Source organism: Eulemur rufifrons, chromosome 28, assembly GCF_041146395.1.
Source record: "Eulemur rufifrons isolate Redbay chromosome 28, OSU_ERuf_1, whole genome shotgun sequence".
Classification (NCBI taxonomy): Eukaryota; Metazoa; Chordata; class Mammalia; order Primates; family Lemuridae; genus Eulemur; species Eulemur rufifrons.
This window is the reverse complement of record NC_091010.1, coordinates 23,112,411-23,132,426: the sequence shown is the minus strand read 5'-3', so window position 1 is coordinate 23,132,426 and position 20,016 is coordinate 23,112,411. Positions and strand designations below refer to the sequence as shown.

The 20,016-nt window shown below is 37.8% G+C and overlaps 1 protein-coding gene across 1 annotated transcript in view; it reads left to right on the top strand.

Annotated features, from left to right (window-relative positions):
• Window positions 1–2,820: 2,820 nt before the first annotated feature.
• DDX50 (DExD-box helicase 50) overlaps window positions 2,821–20,016 on the top strand; it is a 36,606-nt gene continuing 19,410 nt past the window's right edge. The window contains exons 1-8 of the mRNA XM_069459956.1: window positions 2,821–2,980; window positions 6,494–6,790; window positions 10,306–10,381; window positions 11,726–11,904; window positions 13,460–13,577; window positions 13,694–13,879; window positions 14,370–14,515; window positions 18,062–18,211. Of these exons, the coding sequence (XP_069316057.1) occupies window positions 2,894–2,980; window positions 6,494–6,790; window positions 10,306–10,381; window positions 11,726–11,904; window positions 13,460–13,577; window positions 13,694–13,879; window positions 14,370–14,515; window positions 18,062–18,211 (1,239 nt within the window). The 5' untranslated portion in view covers window positions 2,821–2,893. The remainder of the gene's footprint in view (window positions 2,981–6,493; window positions 6,791–10,305; window positions 10,382–11,725; window positions 11,905–13,459; window positions 13,578–13,693; window positions 13,880–14,369; window positions 14,516–18,061; window positions 18,212–20,016) is intronic.

The following is a 20,016-nucleotide window of genomic DNA, read 5'->3' as shown; positions in this document are numbered from 1 at the left end:
CTTTTACTTTCAAATCATGGAGTAAAAATAAAAATCTAGCCTTATTTTTGAAAATGATCAGAGAGGCAAATTTGGAAATAGCCATCTTGTTTTTATATCTTAAAGATTACAGAGTTTAATTTTGCTGAGGCCAAAAGCAAAGAAAATCTTTATTCAACCTTGGAACAAAGAATAGCAGGTAAAGCACCCAACTTTTTTGTGAAAGGAAGTACATCCGTGACTTGGGTAAGATATTTGGAAGATAAAGATGTTCTATTAAGATTACATTTTGAATTACTGTTCTTTTTTTTTTTTTTTTTTTTTGTTGAGACAGAGTCTCACTTTGTTGCCCAGGCTAGAGTGAGTGCCGTGGCGTCAGCTTAGCTCACAGCAACCTCAGACTCCTCGGCTTAAGCGATCCTACTGCCTCAGCCTCCCAAGTAGCTGGGACTACAGGCATGCGCCACTATGCCCGGCTAATTTTTTCTATATAGATTTTTAGTTGTCCATATAATGTCTTTCTATTTTTAGTAGAGACGGGGTCTTGCTCAGGCTGGTCTCGAACTCCTGACCTTGAGCAATCCACCCGCCTCGGCCTCCCAGAGTGCTAGGATTACAGGCGTGAGCCACCGCGCCCGGCCTGTTCATTTTAATTGTTCATGTACATTTATGCCTTCCCCTATGCCTCCAAATCTCATCAGACAAATCTCTTGAGATTTATAGAGGGAGCAAATATGAAGAAAAAAAATTCTCTATGCCTGTATTCCAGTCCCAAGTTTTCTAGCTGACTGAGGCAAGATGATATCCACTGAGAACTCCTATAGTGCAGAACCCAAATTTTTTTCAGCTAAGCTACGCCTTGGTCAAGTAACTCAGGCATCAGTTTACACTTGCCCTTTCCACTTGACACAGACAGCAGCTAGAGATTTGGTTCAGTGAGTTTAGGGCTTAGAAAGGCAGAGTTTATAGTGTTGCAAGTCACAGAAGGTCATTCTGAAAAACACAAGTATACTTGTGAGTCACTTGATTAAGGAGAATGGAACAGTTTAGTCCTTTCCTTCTTCAGACCTGATCTCAGGACTTCTGACTTACAAGTGAATGCCAAAAATAGAGTTCTGAGGAGCTAAAACTTTACTTCATCCTCGTTTGACCTTTAACTACAAGATACTAACATCTGTTCCTTTTATCCCAATTTTATGTGTGGCATTCTTAGCCACATCTACTCTGTGTTTTTATCACAAATTATACCCTGTTGTAGGGCTATAAAGACTTTTACCATGGGAAAATTGGGAGTAGGTGTGAGGTATTGGGACAAAAGGATTTAGAAAAGGACAGATCTAGAGATGCACAGCTATCCTCATAATCTAGGGAGAGAGGTGCATTTTTCTATCATTAGCTGAACACTCCTTGTGTTAATAAGTGGTGAATCGATAAGGTTATGTTTAAACATACAGCCCTTGACTCCAGGCCAATCCATACTTATGGAGAAGGCCTGAAGCAATCACAGACTTAACATTTGTGGTTCCAGCTATTCAGGACCAATTCTCAAACTTCACGACATGATAGCGATTTGTAATTTTGCTAAGATGCGAGTTTGATGCTCAGGTTGTGTAAGGCTGGTGTGTTAGACATTATGAAGTAGTTTGTGAGAATACTCCTGAGCCTACACCTCAGTTTAGTTTCTTGTTCTCCACTCAAGAGTAGAGTGGCTGGGTAGAAAAGATCATGAAGAGACAAAGAAATGGCTCTGAAAAGAAAGCCAACTAGCCGTACTGGTGATGTAAGAAAAGGCATACGTATGCCAAGGAAGTTTCCCTTAGTATTGTAAAAGGTTTCAGTTTTGTATAAGATTGTGATGCAGGGGCAGTGAATCCCCATCAGTAAAATTAAGCCCTTTTTAGTTCACTGCCAATACATAATCTGTCGAAGGCATTTAGGCCTGTTTTCTTTCTAGCAGAAACTGTTAGGTTTCTTCAGGTTTTTACCATTCGTTTCAAGGGAGCATCTTCCCCAAAACGCTTTTTTTGAAACTCAAGTTTTCAGGTTGACGTGGCAGAGAAAGCACTGATCTCGGATTCAGAAGATAACGATTCTCTAGTCTTGACTATGCCATTAACTGATTGTATGACTTCAGATAAGTAAACTCCTTTCTCGGATTTAGTATCCTCTTATGTCAAATGGGGAGCGTGAGGACTAAAAGGAACCAAAGACCAACTGCGTGACTAAAACCTAAGACTTCAGGGACGGATGTCCATCCGGTCCCGGCCTTCACTTCAAGCCCATCTGCCCCACTTCAGACCGCACGAAGTCCCTTCCCACCAAAGCCAGGCCTCTTTCTGGCCTCGCTCGAAGCGGTTGGACGTTAACGCCTCCCCTCGCAATGGGCGGGAGGAAGGGCTGCAACTTCCGGCGGCGAATGGCAGGGCAGCGCGTGGCGCTCCGCGCTCGCTTGGGCACGGGCCTGCTGCGTGCGCCGGCCCCTCTCTGCCGCCGTCAGGGCCTTCCCAGCCCCGGCAGTGCACACTGGGACGCCCCAAAGAGTATCCGAGGTCCCGAAGCGAAGTGTTCGGAGTGGGGGAGGGGAAGAGACACCGAACCATTTATGCTAATCAGTGTGCACGTCCTTCACGGAGACTGGCCAGGGTTTTACTCTAGAAGCCAATCACTTCAGAACAAGGGCGGGCCCATCGAGATCTCTTACACTCATTGGCTGGGAGGTTGCGGCGCTAGGGGAGAGTTTAAAGAAAGAGTTTCCGGGATTATCTTTCCCCCGCCCGCCGTGCGGTGCGTGTCCCGGAAGTGACGTACTGCCCTGGCCGGGCGGCCAGCCTACCCCCGCTTCCTTTCACGCCGTCGCTGCCCGTAGGTGGTTGTGGCCACTGTGCCTGGAGAGAGGCGGCGGCGGCGGCCAGTAATGCCTGGGAAACTCCTCTGGGGGGACATTATGGAGCTGGAAGCACCCTTGGAGGAGTCCGAGAGCCAGAGGAAGGAGAGGCAAAAGGTGCGCTGAGGAAGGGCCGCGCCTCCTTTTGGGCTGCGCCGGCTTGGGCGGGGAGGGAAACTATCCCTGATGATGGCCTGTCAGAACCCGGCCGGAGCATCCGAGGGCCTCCTCTCGCGCCGCCCTCGGCCCTGTGAGGTCGCTCAGGGACCATTCCCACCTCCACGCTCCCGACCTGGAGAAGGACAGTCCTGGGCTTTGGGCCGGCCCCCCGTGGCCCCTCATCCCTTCCCGTTGGCGCCTGAATCTTTCCTAAAAGATGGGCAGACTCAAGCTCCCATCACCACGAAATCTTTTTCCTCTTTCTCAAGCAGCAAGGCCTGTCATTGGTTCTCACTGGCGCCTTAGAAGATGATTACGAAAAATGATTGCCTTCAATATGTGTTGCTTCTCTGTCACCCCGTCCTGTGTGCAAGAATGTTGAGGAAAGATTTTTTTTACAAACCTTGATAACTGGTCTATAAAGGATTAAGGAAAAGTGTCAGTCAGTGTTGTCAGGATTTGGCAGTGATGGAGATTGTGTGGGTTGTGTTATTAATAGCCCACACTGTCAGTATTTTCATTCAGTCTGCAGGTATTTATTGAGCTTAATTTATATCATACTGTTTGCTGAGCACCAAGGAGTTTAAACTAAATAAATATAAGAAATGGTCCCTGCCCTCAAGGTGCCTGTAGAGGAGTTGTAGAGACTTCTCTTCCCCTGCCTTCCAAAAAAAAGAAAAGAAAAGGGGGAGAAAAATCCCAGAATAATTAGGGGATCACATGGTGCTGAAAAATGGTCAGGTATTTAACCTACAGAAAAGAAAACAGACCTGAGGAGGCTAAGGTGGCAGTATTTGAAGGCTGACATTTGACAAAAAAAAAAAAATGAGCTTTATTTCGTATAGCCTTAGCAGAACCTACCCCTCTGACCTTATTAAGGTAAACTTGCCATTGCAGCCAACCAGTTTTCTTTTACTGTGGTAAAATATACATAACTTAAAATTGACCATATTAGCCATTTTTAAGTGTATAGTTCTGTGTCATTAAGTATATTTACATTGTTCTGCAACCATAACTACCATCTGTCTCCAGAATTTTTTCATCCCATACTGAAACTCTGTGCCCACTAAATACTAACTCCCATTTAGCTCTCTTCCCACCCTTGGCAACCATCATTCTACTTTCTGTCTCTATGCATTTGACTACTGTAGGTACCTAGAGTAGAGTGTAAGTGGAATCACCAAGCAGTTATTTTAATTTTGGCTCATCTTGAAATACTTGTCTTTCCTTTTGCATCCAAATCCCATCCATCTGTCAAGGTCTAGTCTTTTCTAACCACTCTAGTGTACAGTAATCTCATTCCCCTTTGAATTCTTGCTCCAGTGACTATCTTTGTCATTTAGTTGGCATTTATTATGTGCTTCCTTGTAAAATTAGCTCATTTTTCCTGTGTGTATCTTTCCCAAATATTTCTCAAAGATTCTTAAGGAAAATGACCTTATCTTTGTCCATCCTTACATTTCACTATATTCTTGTAAGTTGATGGCTTTCATGTTGTCAGTTCTCCAGAAATACTTGTTGATTGCCCATTATGAAGGATTACTGGAGATTAGGAAATGATTGGATTGGAATACCAACTAATAGAAGTAGAGCATGAGAATAGTGGTCTGGTATTGAGATGAAGGTAACTTTGGTTTAGATGTGTTGAGATATGGAACTGGTCCTTAGGTTCTTAGAATTGGAATGCAGGTGAGGAAGGGAGTCTGAAAGTGTGTGTTGAAGCTATGAAAACGGTATGAAAGAATACAGAAAGATTTAAGGAACATCCACAGAAGGAGGAGGGAGAGGAACCATTGAAGAAGATGTGATAAAGGTAAGAGAATAAGAAGGACGTATAAAGTGTAAAAGAAACCAAAGAAACGGAGAGTGTCAAGTGCTGTGGGTCCAAAGTGGAATGATGTAATTCATCACCTTGGCATGTTGCTGGGCTTGGACTGAGAGTTCTCACTTTGCCTTGTTTCAACTTCTCCCTGAAGTGCAGGGCCCAGGAGCAATTCAAACCCCAAAGCCAACTCTATAAATAATCTTGTTTCTATAGAACCTATTAGTTTGGGGAGATGTGCGCTAGTGCAGTTAACTAAAGATCAAATGATGTAACATGTTAACTACAAAGCATTTTCACACATACTGTGTTATTCAATTTTTACAGCAACTCCTATCTTAAAGATGACAAAATTGTATGTGAAAGAACACTAAAAATTGTGTAAGTCATGGTGAAAATTTTGTGGTAGTAGTTTTTGCTATCACTAATCACTACTATCTTGGCAAAGTAATTCTGAAGAATTGCTTAAATTTCCGAATCATTTCTTGTGTTCTGCAAATATTTAAACACAGGTCACCAGTTTGTCATTTTAAAACTGAAGTTGCAGAAGCCTGCTTTATTTTTTTAAGTTGTATTAACTAAATAAAATTTTAAAAAAATTTCCAGGATTACTGTCCTTCCATGAAAGTATAGCAGTTGGACTTTTATGTGAATTATATAGTTTTATTTTTCTTTAAAACCTGTCAATTCTTAAGTTCAGGGAGAAAGCGTGATGTGCAAAGAGCGTAGGCTTTCAAGTCAGACAGTGCTAGATTCAATTTCTAGCACTTCCACTTGCAGGCAATCCCATATGTGGGTCTTTGGCAAGTTACTTAACCCCCTAGAACTTTTGTTTCTTCATGCGTAAAAAGGTGATACAGGTTCACTATCCCTTATCCAAAATCCTTGGAACTAGATGTGTTTTGGAATTCAGAATTCTGGGAATTTTTAGGAGGGGAACACCCCAGCAGGGTTTGGGACCCGAAACTTACAATCAAATACCTTAATATTAAATATGACTAGTCATACTAAGTGGGATTAATATAGACTATAGTCTCACATTAGTTCAAGTTAAATTTTGCCATTTTATTTCTGAAGGACTGCACAAATTTTAAAAAAAAGTAAATTTTGCCATCAGATCAGTTCAGGTCAGGTTAGGTTTTGCCTCCAAATAAGTTACAAAAAACACTTTCGGTTTTCAGAGCTTTATGGATATCGGAATTTCGGATAAGGGTTATGGACCTGTACTTCCCTTATAGGGTTGTTATGAAGATTTAAACAAGATAAGCTGAAAACACATTATGCAATACTGGGTAGGTACTCAATAAATATTAATTTTTTTCTCTTGGAAATGTTAGTTTTGTTTGTTTTTTAATTTATAATTCTGGGATTGTCATTCTTTTCCTGAGAAGCTATTCCCTTAAATCTTATGATGGTATTAGAGAGGGGCTAGAGGGTGAGACTTGAGAATGCAAGGGATGGGATGAAAAAGATAGCAACAGGTGAGCCCTAGAGCTTGGCTTTTAGTAACTAGTCTGGATTTCTACCAGGTAGGTTTTCAAAATAACTGTAGAATGAGCTTTTAAGTGGTGGGGAAGTCATGCTCTAACTTCCCTAGAGTCTTAAAAAGAGACCTTTTGAGCCTCTTGTCACTGCTTCTTTATCCACAGAGTGATAGAAGGAAGTCAAGGCACCATTATGACTCAGATGAGAAATCAGAAGCAAGAGAAAATGGTGTTGTGGATAACCTGGATGCTCCCAAGCCCAAAAAAGCTAAAATGAAAGAGAAGCTAAATGGAGACACTGAGGAAGGATTTAATAGACTTTCAGATGAATTCTCTAAATCTCATAAGTCAAGAAGAAAAGATCTACCAAATGGAGATATTGATGAATATGAAAAAAAATCAAAGCGAGTATCGTCCTTGGATAGTTCTACTCATAAATCAAGTGATAATAAACTGGAGGAGGTATGGATACTTTTATTTTGCATTTGACATTATCCTCAAAATACGGGCTGATTTGATTTTTTAGGCTAACTAGAATTGATTTTATAACATTTTCTGCTTAGTGTCCAGCACTCTTAGTTGGACTGGAGAGTCTCTGAGGAGGTGAAGGCTGACCCTTTTTACTTTGGCCCTTGTTTCTTTCATTGTATTACCTTTTTCTTGGTGTGAGAGTGGGGGAATAGTCAAATTTAAACCCTTCCTGTACAGTTGGGTTCCTGAACAGTTTTTCTCAATTGCTTATTGATAGTCACCTACTTGCATTTCTTATGGTTATTTTAATCCCTACCAGTACTTGTGAATTGACTTCTGACTTCCTGCAACAAGGTACAGAAATCCTCTTGGCTTTGCATATTTTGCCTTCTGCTTTTTCTGCTTCTGTAACAATAGCAACGTTAAATGATCTTTAGATCTTAACTGTATCTTAGTGTAAAGCTGTTTGCATTTTTAAAACAGGAATAAAACATAAAAATGAGCGGTTGCTCATGTCTGTAATCCTAGCACTCTGGGGCGGGAGGATTGGTGGAGGCCAGGAGTTCAAGACCAGCCTGAGCAAGAATGAGACCCGTCTCTACTAAAAATGGAAAAATTATCCAGATGTCGTGGCATGAGCCTATAGTCCCAGCTACTCAGGAGGCTGAGGCAGGAAGATCCCTTGAGCCCAGGAGTTTGAGGTTGCAGTGAGCTGCAATCATGCCATTGCACTCTACCCAGGGCGACAGAGTGAGACTCTGTCACAAGAACAAAAAGCCATAAAAATGATCTAAAGAAATTTGTCCTCCAGCCTGAGCAAGAGCGAGACCCCATCTCTACTAAAAATAGAAAGAAATGATATGGACAGCTAAAAATATATATAAAAAAAAAAATTAGCCGGGCATGGTGGTGCATGCCTGTAGTCCCAGCTACTCGGGAGGCTGAGACAGGAGGATCGCTTGAGCTCAGGAGTTTGAGGTTGCTGTGAGCTAGGCTGACGCCACGGCACTCACTCTAGCCTGGGCAACAGAGTGAGACTCTGTCTCAAAAAAAAAAAAGAAATTTGTCCTCCTGAATATTAATTTTTTGGAAGGTGCAGTAAACATGCTTAGTATAGAATCTGCATTCCTGGCCCACTGCTTTTGCTAGTAACTGTTAGAGTAGATATTTTCTTGTACGGAATTTGTTTAAAAGTATTTAATAGTTTTCCTATATGAAAGTTCACAGGTTTGTCTAGGTGTTAGAAATTGTTAGTAAATTACTCAGGTCTTCACAAAGAACTTTGATATTCTTAATTCTTGATAAGCAGTAATTCTTTAAATCTGATACTTAAATACATTTGAGCTTAATTTAATGGGTAATCTTTAGGGAGCTTTGGGAAAAGATACTGAATTCTCACCCGATAATGTGGTGTTTTTTGTTTGTAGGAGTTTGTTATTTGTCAGAAAGTGCCTATGTTATTTGAGCTAAATGAGGCCCTATAAATCTGTATTGCTAGTAGTAGAATGTATAGGTTGCTGCTTGCTCTGTTGGGATTTTGCCTGGTCCAATGTTCTGTATCATAATAGGTTTAACTTTATTATTTTGTTTAGATCGTATTAGATTTCAGGAATTCTATTTCTAGGAATTTATCCTACGGAGATAATCAGGAAGTATGCAGAGCTTTATGAATAAGTATTCTTATCACAGTAATATTGTTGATAATAGCAAAAAATTTAAACATTCTAAATGTCTGATAGTAGGCAATTAGTTTAATAAGGTATGCTATCTATACAATAGAATACAGCTATCCCAAGGGATATACCAAAATGTTAGAAAGATATTCCGTCTATTTTGTTTAAAAAGGAGGTTATAAAACAGTGTATACACTATGATCTTATTTCTGTTGAAAAATTTTTTGTGTGGATAGAGTAAGGATTAGAGGGGTATGTTTCATGTGTGGCTTTAGCTGAGTGGATTATATAATAGATAACTTTTTTTTTTTTTTTTTTTTTTTTTTTTTGAGACAGAGTCTCACTTTGTTGCCCAGGCTAGAGTGAGTGCCGTGGCGTCAGCTTAGCTCACAGCAACCTCAGACTCCTCGGCTTAAGCGATCCTACTGCCTCAGCCTCCCGAGTAGCTGGGACTACAGGCATGCGCCACCATGCCCGGCTAATTTTTTCTATATAGATTTTTAGTTGTCCATATAATGTCTTTCTATTTTTAGTAGAGACGGGGTCTCGCTCAGGCTGGTCTCGAACTCCTGACCTTGAGCAATCCACCCGCCTCGGCCTCCCAGAGTGCTAGGATTACAGGCGTGAGCCACCGCGCCCGGCCAACTTTTTTAATTTGTTTGTGTTTGTGGTTTCTAAAATTTCTACAATGAAAATGTATTATTTTTGTAATAATTTTTTTCTTTTAATCTTAAAAAGATAACAGCGTTGAGGTTTGTTTAAATGGCTTACAATTTGAATTTGAAATTATTTCTTTTATCTGGTTCCCAGTTTGAAAATAGCTGTTGTGTGTGGTTCTGAAACTACTTTCTTTAAACACATGAGTAATAAAGTTTACTGGGTAGATATAATGTCTTTGTTCTGTATACACATTGACTAGTACACAAAGTTTTCAATAAATGTTAAATGATAACATCATGATAACTTGAGTATATGTTAGGGAAGTCTTTAAGTTTACAGGAACTTTCCCCTATGTTAGTGACCTAAAAAAAAAAAAAAGCTTTTTAAAGCCATAGAATAAATTTTTAACTTTCATTTTTTGAAAAAGTATACTTTCCTCGTTATGTAATTTAGCTTAGTTTAGAGGCTTATGTTAATCTTTATAATTAATATTATCTATATAATTATTATAATATTATTAAATAACTTTTATAATATCTTAGTCAAATGGAGGTATAAATTTATACAGTAGATGTATTTCTTAAGGGAGTTTTATGGGTGAGTTAAACATTTAAAAATTTACTTTGGGAGGCCGGGCGCGGTGGCTCACGCCTGTAATCCTAGCACTCTGGGAGGCAGGATCACTCAAGGTCAGGAGTTTGAGACCAGCCTGAGCAAGAGAAAGACCGTGTCTCTACTAAAAATAGAAAGAAATTGTCTGGACAACTAAAATTATATATAGAAAAAATTAGCCGGGTGTGGTGGCACATGCCTGTAGTCCCAGCTACTCGGGAGGCTGAGGCAGAAGGATTGCTTGAGCCTGGGAATTTGAGGTTGCTGTGAGCTAGGCTGACGCCACGGTACTCTAGCCTGGGCAGCAGAGCAAGACTCTGTCTCAAAAAACAAAACAAAACAAAAAATTTACTATGGGAAAATGTATTAGGTAAGCTTGCTATTTAAAGGGATACTTATTTGAAATTAAAAGAATTTCCCACTAATTTTCCTTTTGAGTTAATCTATACAATTTTTGTAAGTACTAACGAAAGTTAATTTGTTTATTAAAATTAAAAATGGTAAACAAGGAAGAGTTGAATATAAACTGTATTATTTAAAACTTTGCTTTCATTTTGACAGACCCTAACACGTGAACAGAAAGAGGGAGCCTTCTCCAATTTTCCTATTTCTGAAGAAACTATAAAGCTTCTGAAAGGTACTGTGAATCTTAATGGACATGTAATTGAAAATTTAATAGATTTTGTAGAACTCTCATGCCTCTTTTGACCAAAAAGAGAATATAAAAAGCATAGAGAAATAGCAGTTTCTTACTTGCAGTTATTTCTACATCTTCTTTTTTAGTATTCTGCTGTTTTTAGCCTTAAGAATTATATGTATTGCCGGGCGTGGTGGCTCACGCCTGTAATCCTAGCACTCTGGGAGGCCGAGGCGGGTGGATTGCTCAAGGTCAGAAGTTCGAGACCAGCCTGACCAACAGCGAGACCCCGTCTCTACTAAAAATAGAAAGAAATTATCTGGCCAACTAAAATATATATAGAAAAAATTAGCCGGGCATGGTGGCACATGCCTGTAGTCCCAGCTGCCCGGGAGGCTGAGGCAGTAGGATTGCTTAAGCCCAGGAGTTTGAGGTTGCTGTGAGCTAGGCTGACGCCACGGCACTCACTATAGCCCGGGCAACAAAGCGAGACTCTGTCTCAAAAAAAAAAAAAAAAAAGAATTATATGTATTTGCCAAAAGTTTAGACCAGCTTTTTTTCTGAGACAGAGTCTCACTCTGTCGCCCAGGTGAGAATGCAGTGGTATCATCGTAGCTCACTGCAACCTCCCACTCCTGGGCTCAAGGAATCCTCCTGCCTCAGTCTCCTGAGTAGCTGGGACTACAGGTGTGCTGGAACTGCAGGTGTGTGCCACCATGCTTAGCTAATTTTTCTATTTTTTGTAGAAGTGGGGTCTTGCCCTTGCTCAGACTGGTCTCGAACTCCTGACCTCAAGCGATCCTCCTACCTCAACATCCCAACATCCCGAGTGCTAGGATTACAGGCGTGAGCCACAGCACCGTGCTTAAGACCAATTTTTTTTGTAATTTTTTTTTTGAGACAGGTTCTCACTCTGTCACCCAGGCTAAAATGCAGTGGCCCAGTCATAGCTCACTGTAATCTCAAATTCCTGGGCTCAAGTGATCCTCTTGCCTCAGCCTCCCAAGTAGCTGGGACTACAGGCACATGCCATCATGCCTGGCTAATTTTTCTATTTTTTTGTAGAGATGGGGTCTTGCTATGTTGCCCAGGCTGGTCTAGAACTCCTGGCCCCAAGTGATCCTCCAACTTTGGCCTCCCAAGATGGTGGGATTATAGGCATTAGCCACTGTACTCAGTCCAGTTTTTTAATAATTCCTGTTTGCGGTAGGAATAACTGTAAATGTCACTAGATGGTGTATCTTTAGGCAGACATTGAGGAATCAGTATTGTCATTTTTAGATGAGTATGTTTTTTCCTAATGCTAGTTTTAAGGAAATATTTTAATGAAATCTCATTTTACAGGTCGAGGGGTAACATATCTCTTTCCCATTCAAGTTAAGACCTTTGGTCCTGTATATGAAGGAAAAGATTTAATAGCTCAAGCACGGACAGGAACAGGAAAGACATTCTCTTTTGCCATCCCCTTGATTGAAAGACTCCAAAGAAATCAAGAAACAATTAAAAAAAGCCGCTCACCAAAGGTAATCACTATAGGGAGTAAAAGCTTTAAACATTAATGGAAAGGGAAACAAAGAATTATACTCATTCAAAGCTCAAGTACCTAAGCTCAAAGGTAGAAAAGTCAGCCCTGTGGCATAAAGCAAAAATATATTGATTTTCAGAGAAAGAAATTTCAAGTAAAGCTAAAGTGAAATAGTTATTGCATATGAATGTAACATGTATAAATCCATAGGTGTCTTTGATAACTTTGTATTATGAAGCTAGCAGGTCTTAATATAGTAGTATTTAGGGTTAATATATTTAGTGACCCTTTTCTTCTCTTTTTTCAGTCCTGAGCTTTACTTTTTAAACAAATGAATTTTCTAAAAACAGGTTAATTTATTTGGTTCAGTATCATTTATTTTACTGGTTGGCTTCTTAAGAGTATTACGGAAATTATATTGCTAGTTTCTATATTATTGGGGTACTGGAGATCTGTTTTAATTTATAAATAGTGAAATCAGCTAACAAAGGAGACTAGTAAAATTTTAGCCTAAAATTTGACCTTTTTAGAAGCTGTGCAAACTTTAAGATTTGTAAAAGTGAAGAAGAAAAAATCGGCGTCATAATTTGAACAGGTGTGTGACTGAAAGTAGTTTGTTCTTTGAAAGACTGCTAAGTGGTATTACAATATAAAAGCAAATTCACATATATAAATATAATTAAATGAGAGTAGTTTGTTCTTTGAAAGACTCCTAAGTGATATAAAAGCAAATTCGCATATATAAATATAATTAAATCAGAATGGTCTTAGGTCAGCTATCCCAAATCAGGTTGGCTCTGTTGGCTTACAGGATAAATGTTTTTTGGAGAGTTGTATTTCTTGGGTGAAATTAGGAAAGACTGCAAGTAATAGAGATAGGACACAGTCTCAACAGTTCCTTCAAAAGCTTTTGTGCTAGAAAAATGTTACTGGTGAGTCCAGCTCCAACACTTCTAGTTGTTTGATCTTGGGTAAGACTTTTAACTTCTCTAAGACATAAGTTCCTCATCTATAAAATTGAGATGATAGTGCTGCCCCATAGGGTTTTTGTAAGAATAAAATTAGATAATTCTTGTAAAGCATTAGTGCCTGGCACATGGTGAACATTCATTCATTCGTTTAACAGGTATTTTTGAGTTTCTCTTCTGTACCAGGCACTGTTTGAAGTGTAAGGAATACAGTAACCCAACCTGACATAAGTCCTTGCTTTGGTGTAGCTTACATTTTAGGGGGTGAGATAGATAATCAGCCAATAAGTAAAGTATAAATATCTTAGGTGGTATAAGTGCCGAGTAGAAACAGTAAAAAGGGGTGATATGAAGAGGCTAGGGAACCTGACTGAGAAAGTGACTTTTGAAGAGACCTGAAGGAAGTAAGGGAGAATGTAATAAATATGAACTATTGTTCTTGTTGTTATTTGTACTGACTTTAAATACTTAAGACATTAATATTGAGACTCCTAGTTTAAATGCTCCTTAAAAAAGTCTTCTCAGTTTGAATTTACATAAGTCTTTAGAAAAGTATCTTTTTTGATTTTTAAACCTCTTGCTCAGGTACTTGTTTTGGCTCCAACAAGGGAATTGGCAAACCAAGTAGCCAAAGACTTCAAAGATATAACAAGGAAACTCAGCGTGGCGTGTTTTTATGGTGGAACGTCATATCAAAGCCAAAGTGAGTAAATATGTATGACAGTAATGCAAAGATGTATTTGCTACTTAAGTCTAAAGAAATAATGTGAAAGTATCTATTTGATTTTTATGTTTTATTGGCATTTCTCTCCTCTCCAGTTAATCATATTCGAAATGGTATTGACATCTTGGTTGGGACCCCTGGTCGTATCAAAGATCATCTGCAGAGTGGCCGATTGGATCTTTCTAAACTGCGCCATGTTGTGCTTGATGAAGTGGATCAGATGTTAGATTTGGGTTTTGCTGAACAAGTTGAAGATATTATTCACGAATCCTACAAAACTGGTATATCCTAATTCAAAATAAGCACATTAGCAATTATTCTTTGTTCTTAAAAATGTATGAGTTTTTTATTTCATAATTTACATAACATTGTCCCCTGGTATTCTAATAAAACTAAAGTTATTTAGTATCTGTTCTCTCACTGAAAAAGAAAGTACTATAGCATACTTTTAACTATTTTGTTAGCTTTCTATGTTTTCTTCCGTATATGATTTTTTATAGTGAATATTTAGATTTACTAACTCATTTTATTGATTTCTTTGTTCATTGTTCCTCCTTAAATTCTCACCTTCCTTCCGGGTTCAGTTCTCTTCATATTGTCCCCTAGTTTTGAAAGTTTAAAGTTTCAATAATTGCAATGAAGTCTGTATGTTAAAAATTCACCCCAAGTTTTAAATTTTTCATTATTTCTTTGAAGCTTGGGGGGATTTTTAAGAGCTGGCTACATCATGGGATATTAAGAAAACATTTGAATTCTTTTTGTTTATTTAAGATTCTGAAGACAATCCTCAGACTTTACTTTTTTCTGCAACTTGCCCACAGTGGGTATACAAAGTTGCAAAAAAATACATGAAATCCAGATATGAACAGGTTGACCTTGTTGGAAAAATGACTCAAAAGGCTGCAACTACTGTGGAAGTAAGTAGCTTTCCAGCATGATAGATTTTAGCTTTTAGTTGGTATTTACTTTTGGAATTTGTTGAAGCTAAACTTAAGCTTTGGGTACCTATTCAGGCCTAATCTCTCTTTTCTGCTCTTAGTCGATAAGATAACTATGTATGTTTCTATAGTCTGAGACTGAAGAGCAGAATAGAATAAATAGGGAAAAAATGGTATGTCAACAGGCACATCCTAATAGTAGACACACAAGCAGCCATAGAGATAGACTTAAAGTATTTATTTATTTATTTAAAGCAGCTCAAAGAAAGACTTGTATTTAGAATGCAATAAAGAAGGTGATTCATATTGACTAGAAAAGAATAATGCTGGGATAATTTGTTAAAGCTTAGGGAAAGAAGATCCTTATCCCATATCCTACACCAAAAAAAAATTTCTGAAAGATTTAAAAATTAAGCCATAAAATAAGCTAAAGCAGATGCAAGTGAGTAGTTATTTGATCTCAGGAAAGGGAACTCTTTTCTAAACAGAAGTCAGAAGAAGAATCCATAAGGGAAAAGGCTGATAATTTTGACTTCATGAAAATCAAACTAATAGTATGTCCAAAAAAAATTAAAGGTAATATTTGTAGTATTTATGACAGGTATGTACCATATACGTCACTTTTCCATTTCATAGATGTGTGTATGTAGGAAAAAATAGGGTAAGTGAACAATAGTATTATCTATAGAATACAATGTAGTGTTTAAAAAGAATGAATTAACAGTGAGTGATAAAAACCAAATTGCAGAATGATATGTACAAAATCACACTATTTAAAGAATTATACAAATAATGCTAATTGGATTCTTTATGTATTTATGTAAACGTGCAAAAATAGGCTGGAAAAATAAACATCAAATAATGATTACTTCTAGAAAAGGGGACTGTTGCAGTGCAGAATGGTCAAAGGAAGCTTTGTATATTTTGTAATGGTTGAAAGTTTTACACTAAGGGTGTAAAATGTATCAGTGGGAAAAAAAGTTATTGAGGACATTTTCAAATCTATACAAAAATTGAGTAGTATAAGGAACATGATGTACCCATCACCAGGCTTTAATAGTGATCTTTTCTATACCCTAATACATTCTTCACCCCTGCATTTGAAGCAATCCCAGTCATCATTTCATCTTCATTTAATTGTCTATATTTTTTAAATGATAAAGGCTCTTTTAAAAAAACAACCACAGTCATTATCACAGTAGAAGAAAAACAATAATTCTTTAATATCATTAAATATCTAGTGTGCACATTACCCTAGCTGCCTTTTTGTTTTTTTTAAAAAAAAAGTTTTTTAACTCTGGATCCAAATAAGATCCTTACGTTTCAACTGTTTGATATGTGTCTTACATATTTTTTAATCTACAAGTTATTTTTCTTTGCAATTTTTTGTTGAAAAAACTCATTATTTGTCTTACAAGTTTTCCATAGTCTCAATTTTGCTTATTTGCATCCCTGTGGTGTTACTTGACATGTTGCTATGCCTTCATTTTCCTTTGAGTTGATGGTTAGTTAGATTGTGGGCTGATCAGTTTCAGGTTTTTTGGGGTTTTTTTTTTTTGAGGTGGGGAAGAAGCAAGACTTTGTTGTAGGTGGTATAAGTGATTCTTAGTTTTCTTTGTGCTTTTCTCTGCTTTTCAGGTATTCTGTAATTAATATATGTTACAGTTATTTTAAAAACAATTTTATTGAGGTGTATGTTAAAATGCACAGATTTAAAATATACAATATAAGTTTTTCCCAACATTTTATAGTAAAACTTTTCAAACACACAGGTTGGAAGAATTTTACAGTGTTCACTGTCATTTGCATTCTACATTACGTTTTACTGTATTTCCTTTATTACATGTCTATCCATCCCTATATCCATCTTATTTTTTGACTCATTTCAAATTGCAGAAATGAGTATACTTCCCCGTAAGTATTTTAGCATGCACATCTTTAGAGCGCAATATTTACAATTTTTTTATTGAGGCAAAATTCATATAACTAATACCAACCATTTTAAAGTATACAATTCAGTGTCACCTAGTACATTTACAGTACAACCATCACTTCTATCTAGTTTCAAAACATTTTCTTCATCCCAAAAGGAAACCCCATAACCATTAAGCAGTTACTCCCCATTCCCTCCTTTCTTTAGCCCCGTCAACCACCAATCTGCTTTCTGTCTCTATGGATATGCCTGTCTGGATATTTCATATACAGTCATGCGCCGCATAACGATGTTTTGGTCAACGATGGACCGCATATACGACGGTGGTCCCATAAGATTATAATGGAGCTGTCCTATACAGGTGTACTATTTTTTATCTTTTATACCATATTTTTACTGTATCTTTTCTATGTTTAGATACATTTAGATACACAAATACTTACCATTGTGTTACAGTTGCCTACATATTCAGTACAGTAACATGCTGTACACATTTGTAGTCTAGGAGCAATAGGCCATACCATATAGCCTAGGTGTGTAATAGGCTATACCATCTAGGTGGTTTGTGTAAGTACACTCTCTGATCACGCAATGACAAAATCACCTAACCATGCGTTTGTCAGAACATACTGCTGTCGTTAAGCAACGCGTGACTGTAAATGTAATCATATAATATGTGACTTTGTTTCTGGCTTCTTTCACTTAGCATGTTTTTGAGGTTCATCCATATAATATTTACAATTCTTTAAGATAAGATTTATGTATAGTGAGGCCAGGTGTGGTGGCTCACACCTGTAAATCCTAGCACTTTGGGTGGCCTAGGCAGGAGCATCACTTGAGCCCAGGAGTTCAAGACCAGCCTGAGCAACATAGTGAGACCCTGTTTCTACAAAAAAATTTTAAAAAGTCAGTCTTATGTGGTGGTGTGTGCCTATAGTCCCAGCTATTTGGGAGGCTGAGGCAGGAGGATTGCTTGAGCCAAGGGGTCCCAGGCTTCAGTGAGCTATGATGGTACCACTGCACTCCAGCCTGGGTGACTTTGTCTCAAAAAAAAAAAAATTACATACAATGAAATGCAAAATTTTAAGTGTACATTTGCCTAGTTTTGAAAGTTCATACGTGTGTTTTTAACTCAAACCCTTATCAAGGCAGCGAATATTACCACCAACCCATGCTCCTCCCCAGTCATTTTCCCCCATCTGGAGATAATCGTCGTTTTGATTTTTCTCTCACTATACATTAGTTTTCCCTATTTTAGAACTTCATATAAATGGAATCACACTACACTTACTCTTTTGCTCTAAGACTTTATTCACTGGGCATATATTTTGAGATTCATCCATTTTTTTTGTGTATCAGTAGTTGGTTTCTTTATTGCTAGATAGTATTCTGTTATTTGAACATACTATGATTTGTTTATCCTTTCACCTATTTGATGGTCATTTGTATATTGTTTTTAAATGGAGTTGAGGAGAGTCTTTGTATAAGTCTCCCAGGAAGGCTAATTCTTGACCTGATAGAAAAAATGTACAAGAGAAATCTTCTTAAATCATTTTAATGAAGCAGATATTTGACATTTTCTTTCCTCAAAGCATTTGGCAATCCAGTGTCATTGGTCTCAGAGGCCAGCAGTTATTGGAGATGTCCTTCAAGTCTACAGTGGGTCTGAAGGGAGGGCTATTATTTTCTGCGAGACCAAGAAGAATGTAACTGAAATGGCCATGAATCCACACATAAAACAGGTAAGTCTTTTCTAATGCTTTCTCTAATTGAGATTATGGGGGTGAATCACCGAACAAAAATCATACTGTCCTTTGTGGACCAAATTTGATAGTCATTCTCAAAATTGGGTCTAATTGACAAAGAAGTTACAGCCAGCGTCTTATGACTTATTAAGTCAGAATAGGATTCTATCACTTTTTGTCAAAATTATTTTAAGTCTTTGAAAATGTGATCTGGAAAATACAAAGGTTGACAAAGTGAGTTTCTAGGCCAGGTGTGGTGGCTCATGCCTGTAATTCCAGCACTTTGGGAGGCCAAGGTAACTAGGATCTCTTGAGGCCAGGAGTTCGAGACCAGCCTGGCAACATGGTGAGACTCCATCTCTACCAATTAAAAAAAAAAAAAAAAAAAGCTGGGTGTGGTGGCAAGTACCTGTAGTCTTAGCTATTTGGGAAACTGTAGGAGGATTGCTTGAGTCCCAGGAGTTAGAGGCTACAGTGAACTATGATTGGGCCACTATACTGCAGCCTGGGCAACAGAATGAAACCCTGACTCAAAAACAAAAACAAAATGAATTTCTGTTTGTAAGGGAGGGTAATAGTAAATTGTGTAATAAAACTAATTACAAATATTTATTGAATGAATGAATCAGAATAGTAAATCCATGTGTCTTTTTTCTTTTTTTAAAAAACATTTTATAGTAGAAAATTTTAAACGTGCAAAAGTTGACAGAATAATGTAATGAACCCCTATGTATTCATCCTCTAGCTTTAATAATTACCTTATTTTATGTGTATGCCCACCTACTTCCTCCTTCAGAATTGTTTTGATGGAAACCGTAGATACCATATTATGTCCATAAATATTTGAATATTGTATCTCCAAAAGAAAAGAATTTAAAAAGAAACCCCATAATACTGTTATCACATCTAAAAAATTAATAGTAATTAATATTCTTAGGTATCAATTAGTATTCAAATCCTCAATTGTCTTATAAATGCTTTTTTCTTTTATTTGTTTTGTTGAATCTGGATCCAAATAAGATTCTTACATCATGTGATTTTCTTGTCTCTTTTAATATATGGATTTCTCCTTTGTTTTTTTTGGTAGCTCTTTTTATTATTGTTTAAGAAACTAAGTTTCCATAAATACAGAGTATTGCTTCTGCATGATATCATTTAACATGTTCTTCTGTCTTCTGTATTTCCTGAATATTCAAGTTTGATTATTTGTTTATGGCAAAACTGATTCATAATGGTGTACTTGCAGCAGAAGGTATTATATAGTTCTTTTACTTTTTGTGATGCTTATATCTACTGATAACACCATCAGTCTTTATGTCAATGTCTTTCCAATCATTTTTCTTGTCTATGACTTGTTACCTAGTAGATTCCTGAGAAGGGGCTTATGGAAGCATATTGCCATTGATAATTGTTTGTTTGTGACTTTATACCTGAAAATTATTTTGGCTGTATATAAAATTCTTGGTTCACAGGCCGGGAAACATGGTGGCTCATGCCTGTAATCCCAGCACTCTGGGAGGCCAAGAATTCAAGATCAACCTGGGCAACATAGTGATACCCTGTTTCTAGCCAGGCTTGGTGGTGCATGCCTAAAGTCCTACCTGCTCAGGAGGCTGAGACAGGAGAATCCCTTGACCACAGGAGTTTGAGGAAGCCATGAGCTATGATCATGCCACTGCACTCCAGCCTGGGTGACAGAGTGAGACCCTGTTTCTTTAAAAAAGAAAAAAAAAAGAAAAATCTTGGTTCACATTTTTCTTTCCTTCAGTATGGTAAATAAATATATTATTTCACTGTTTTTG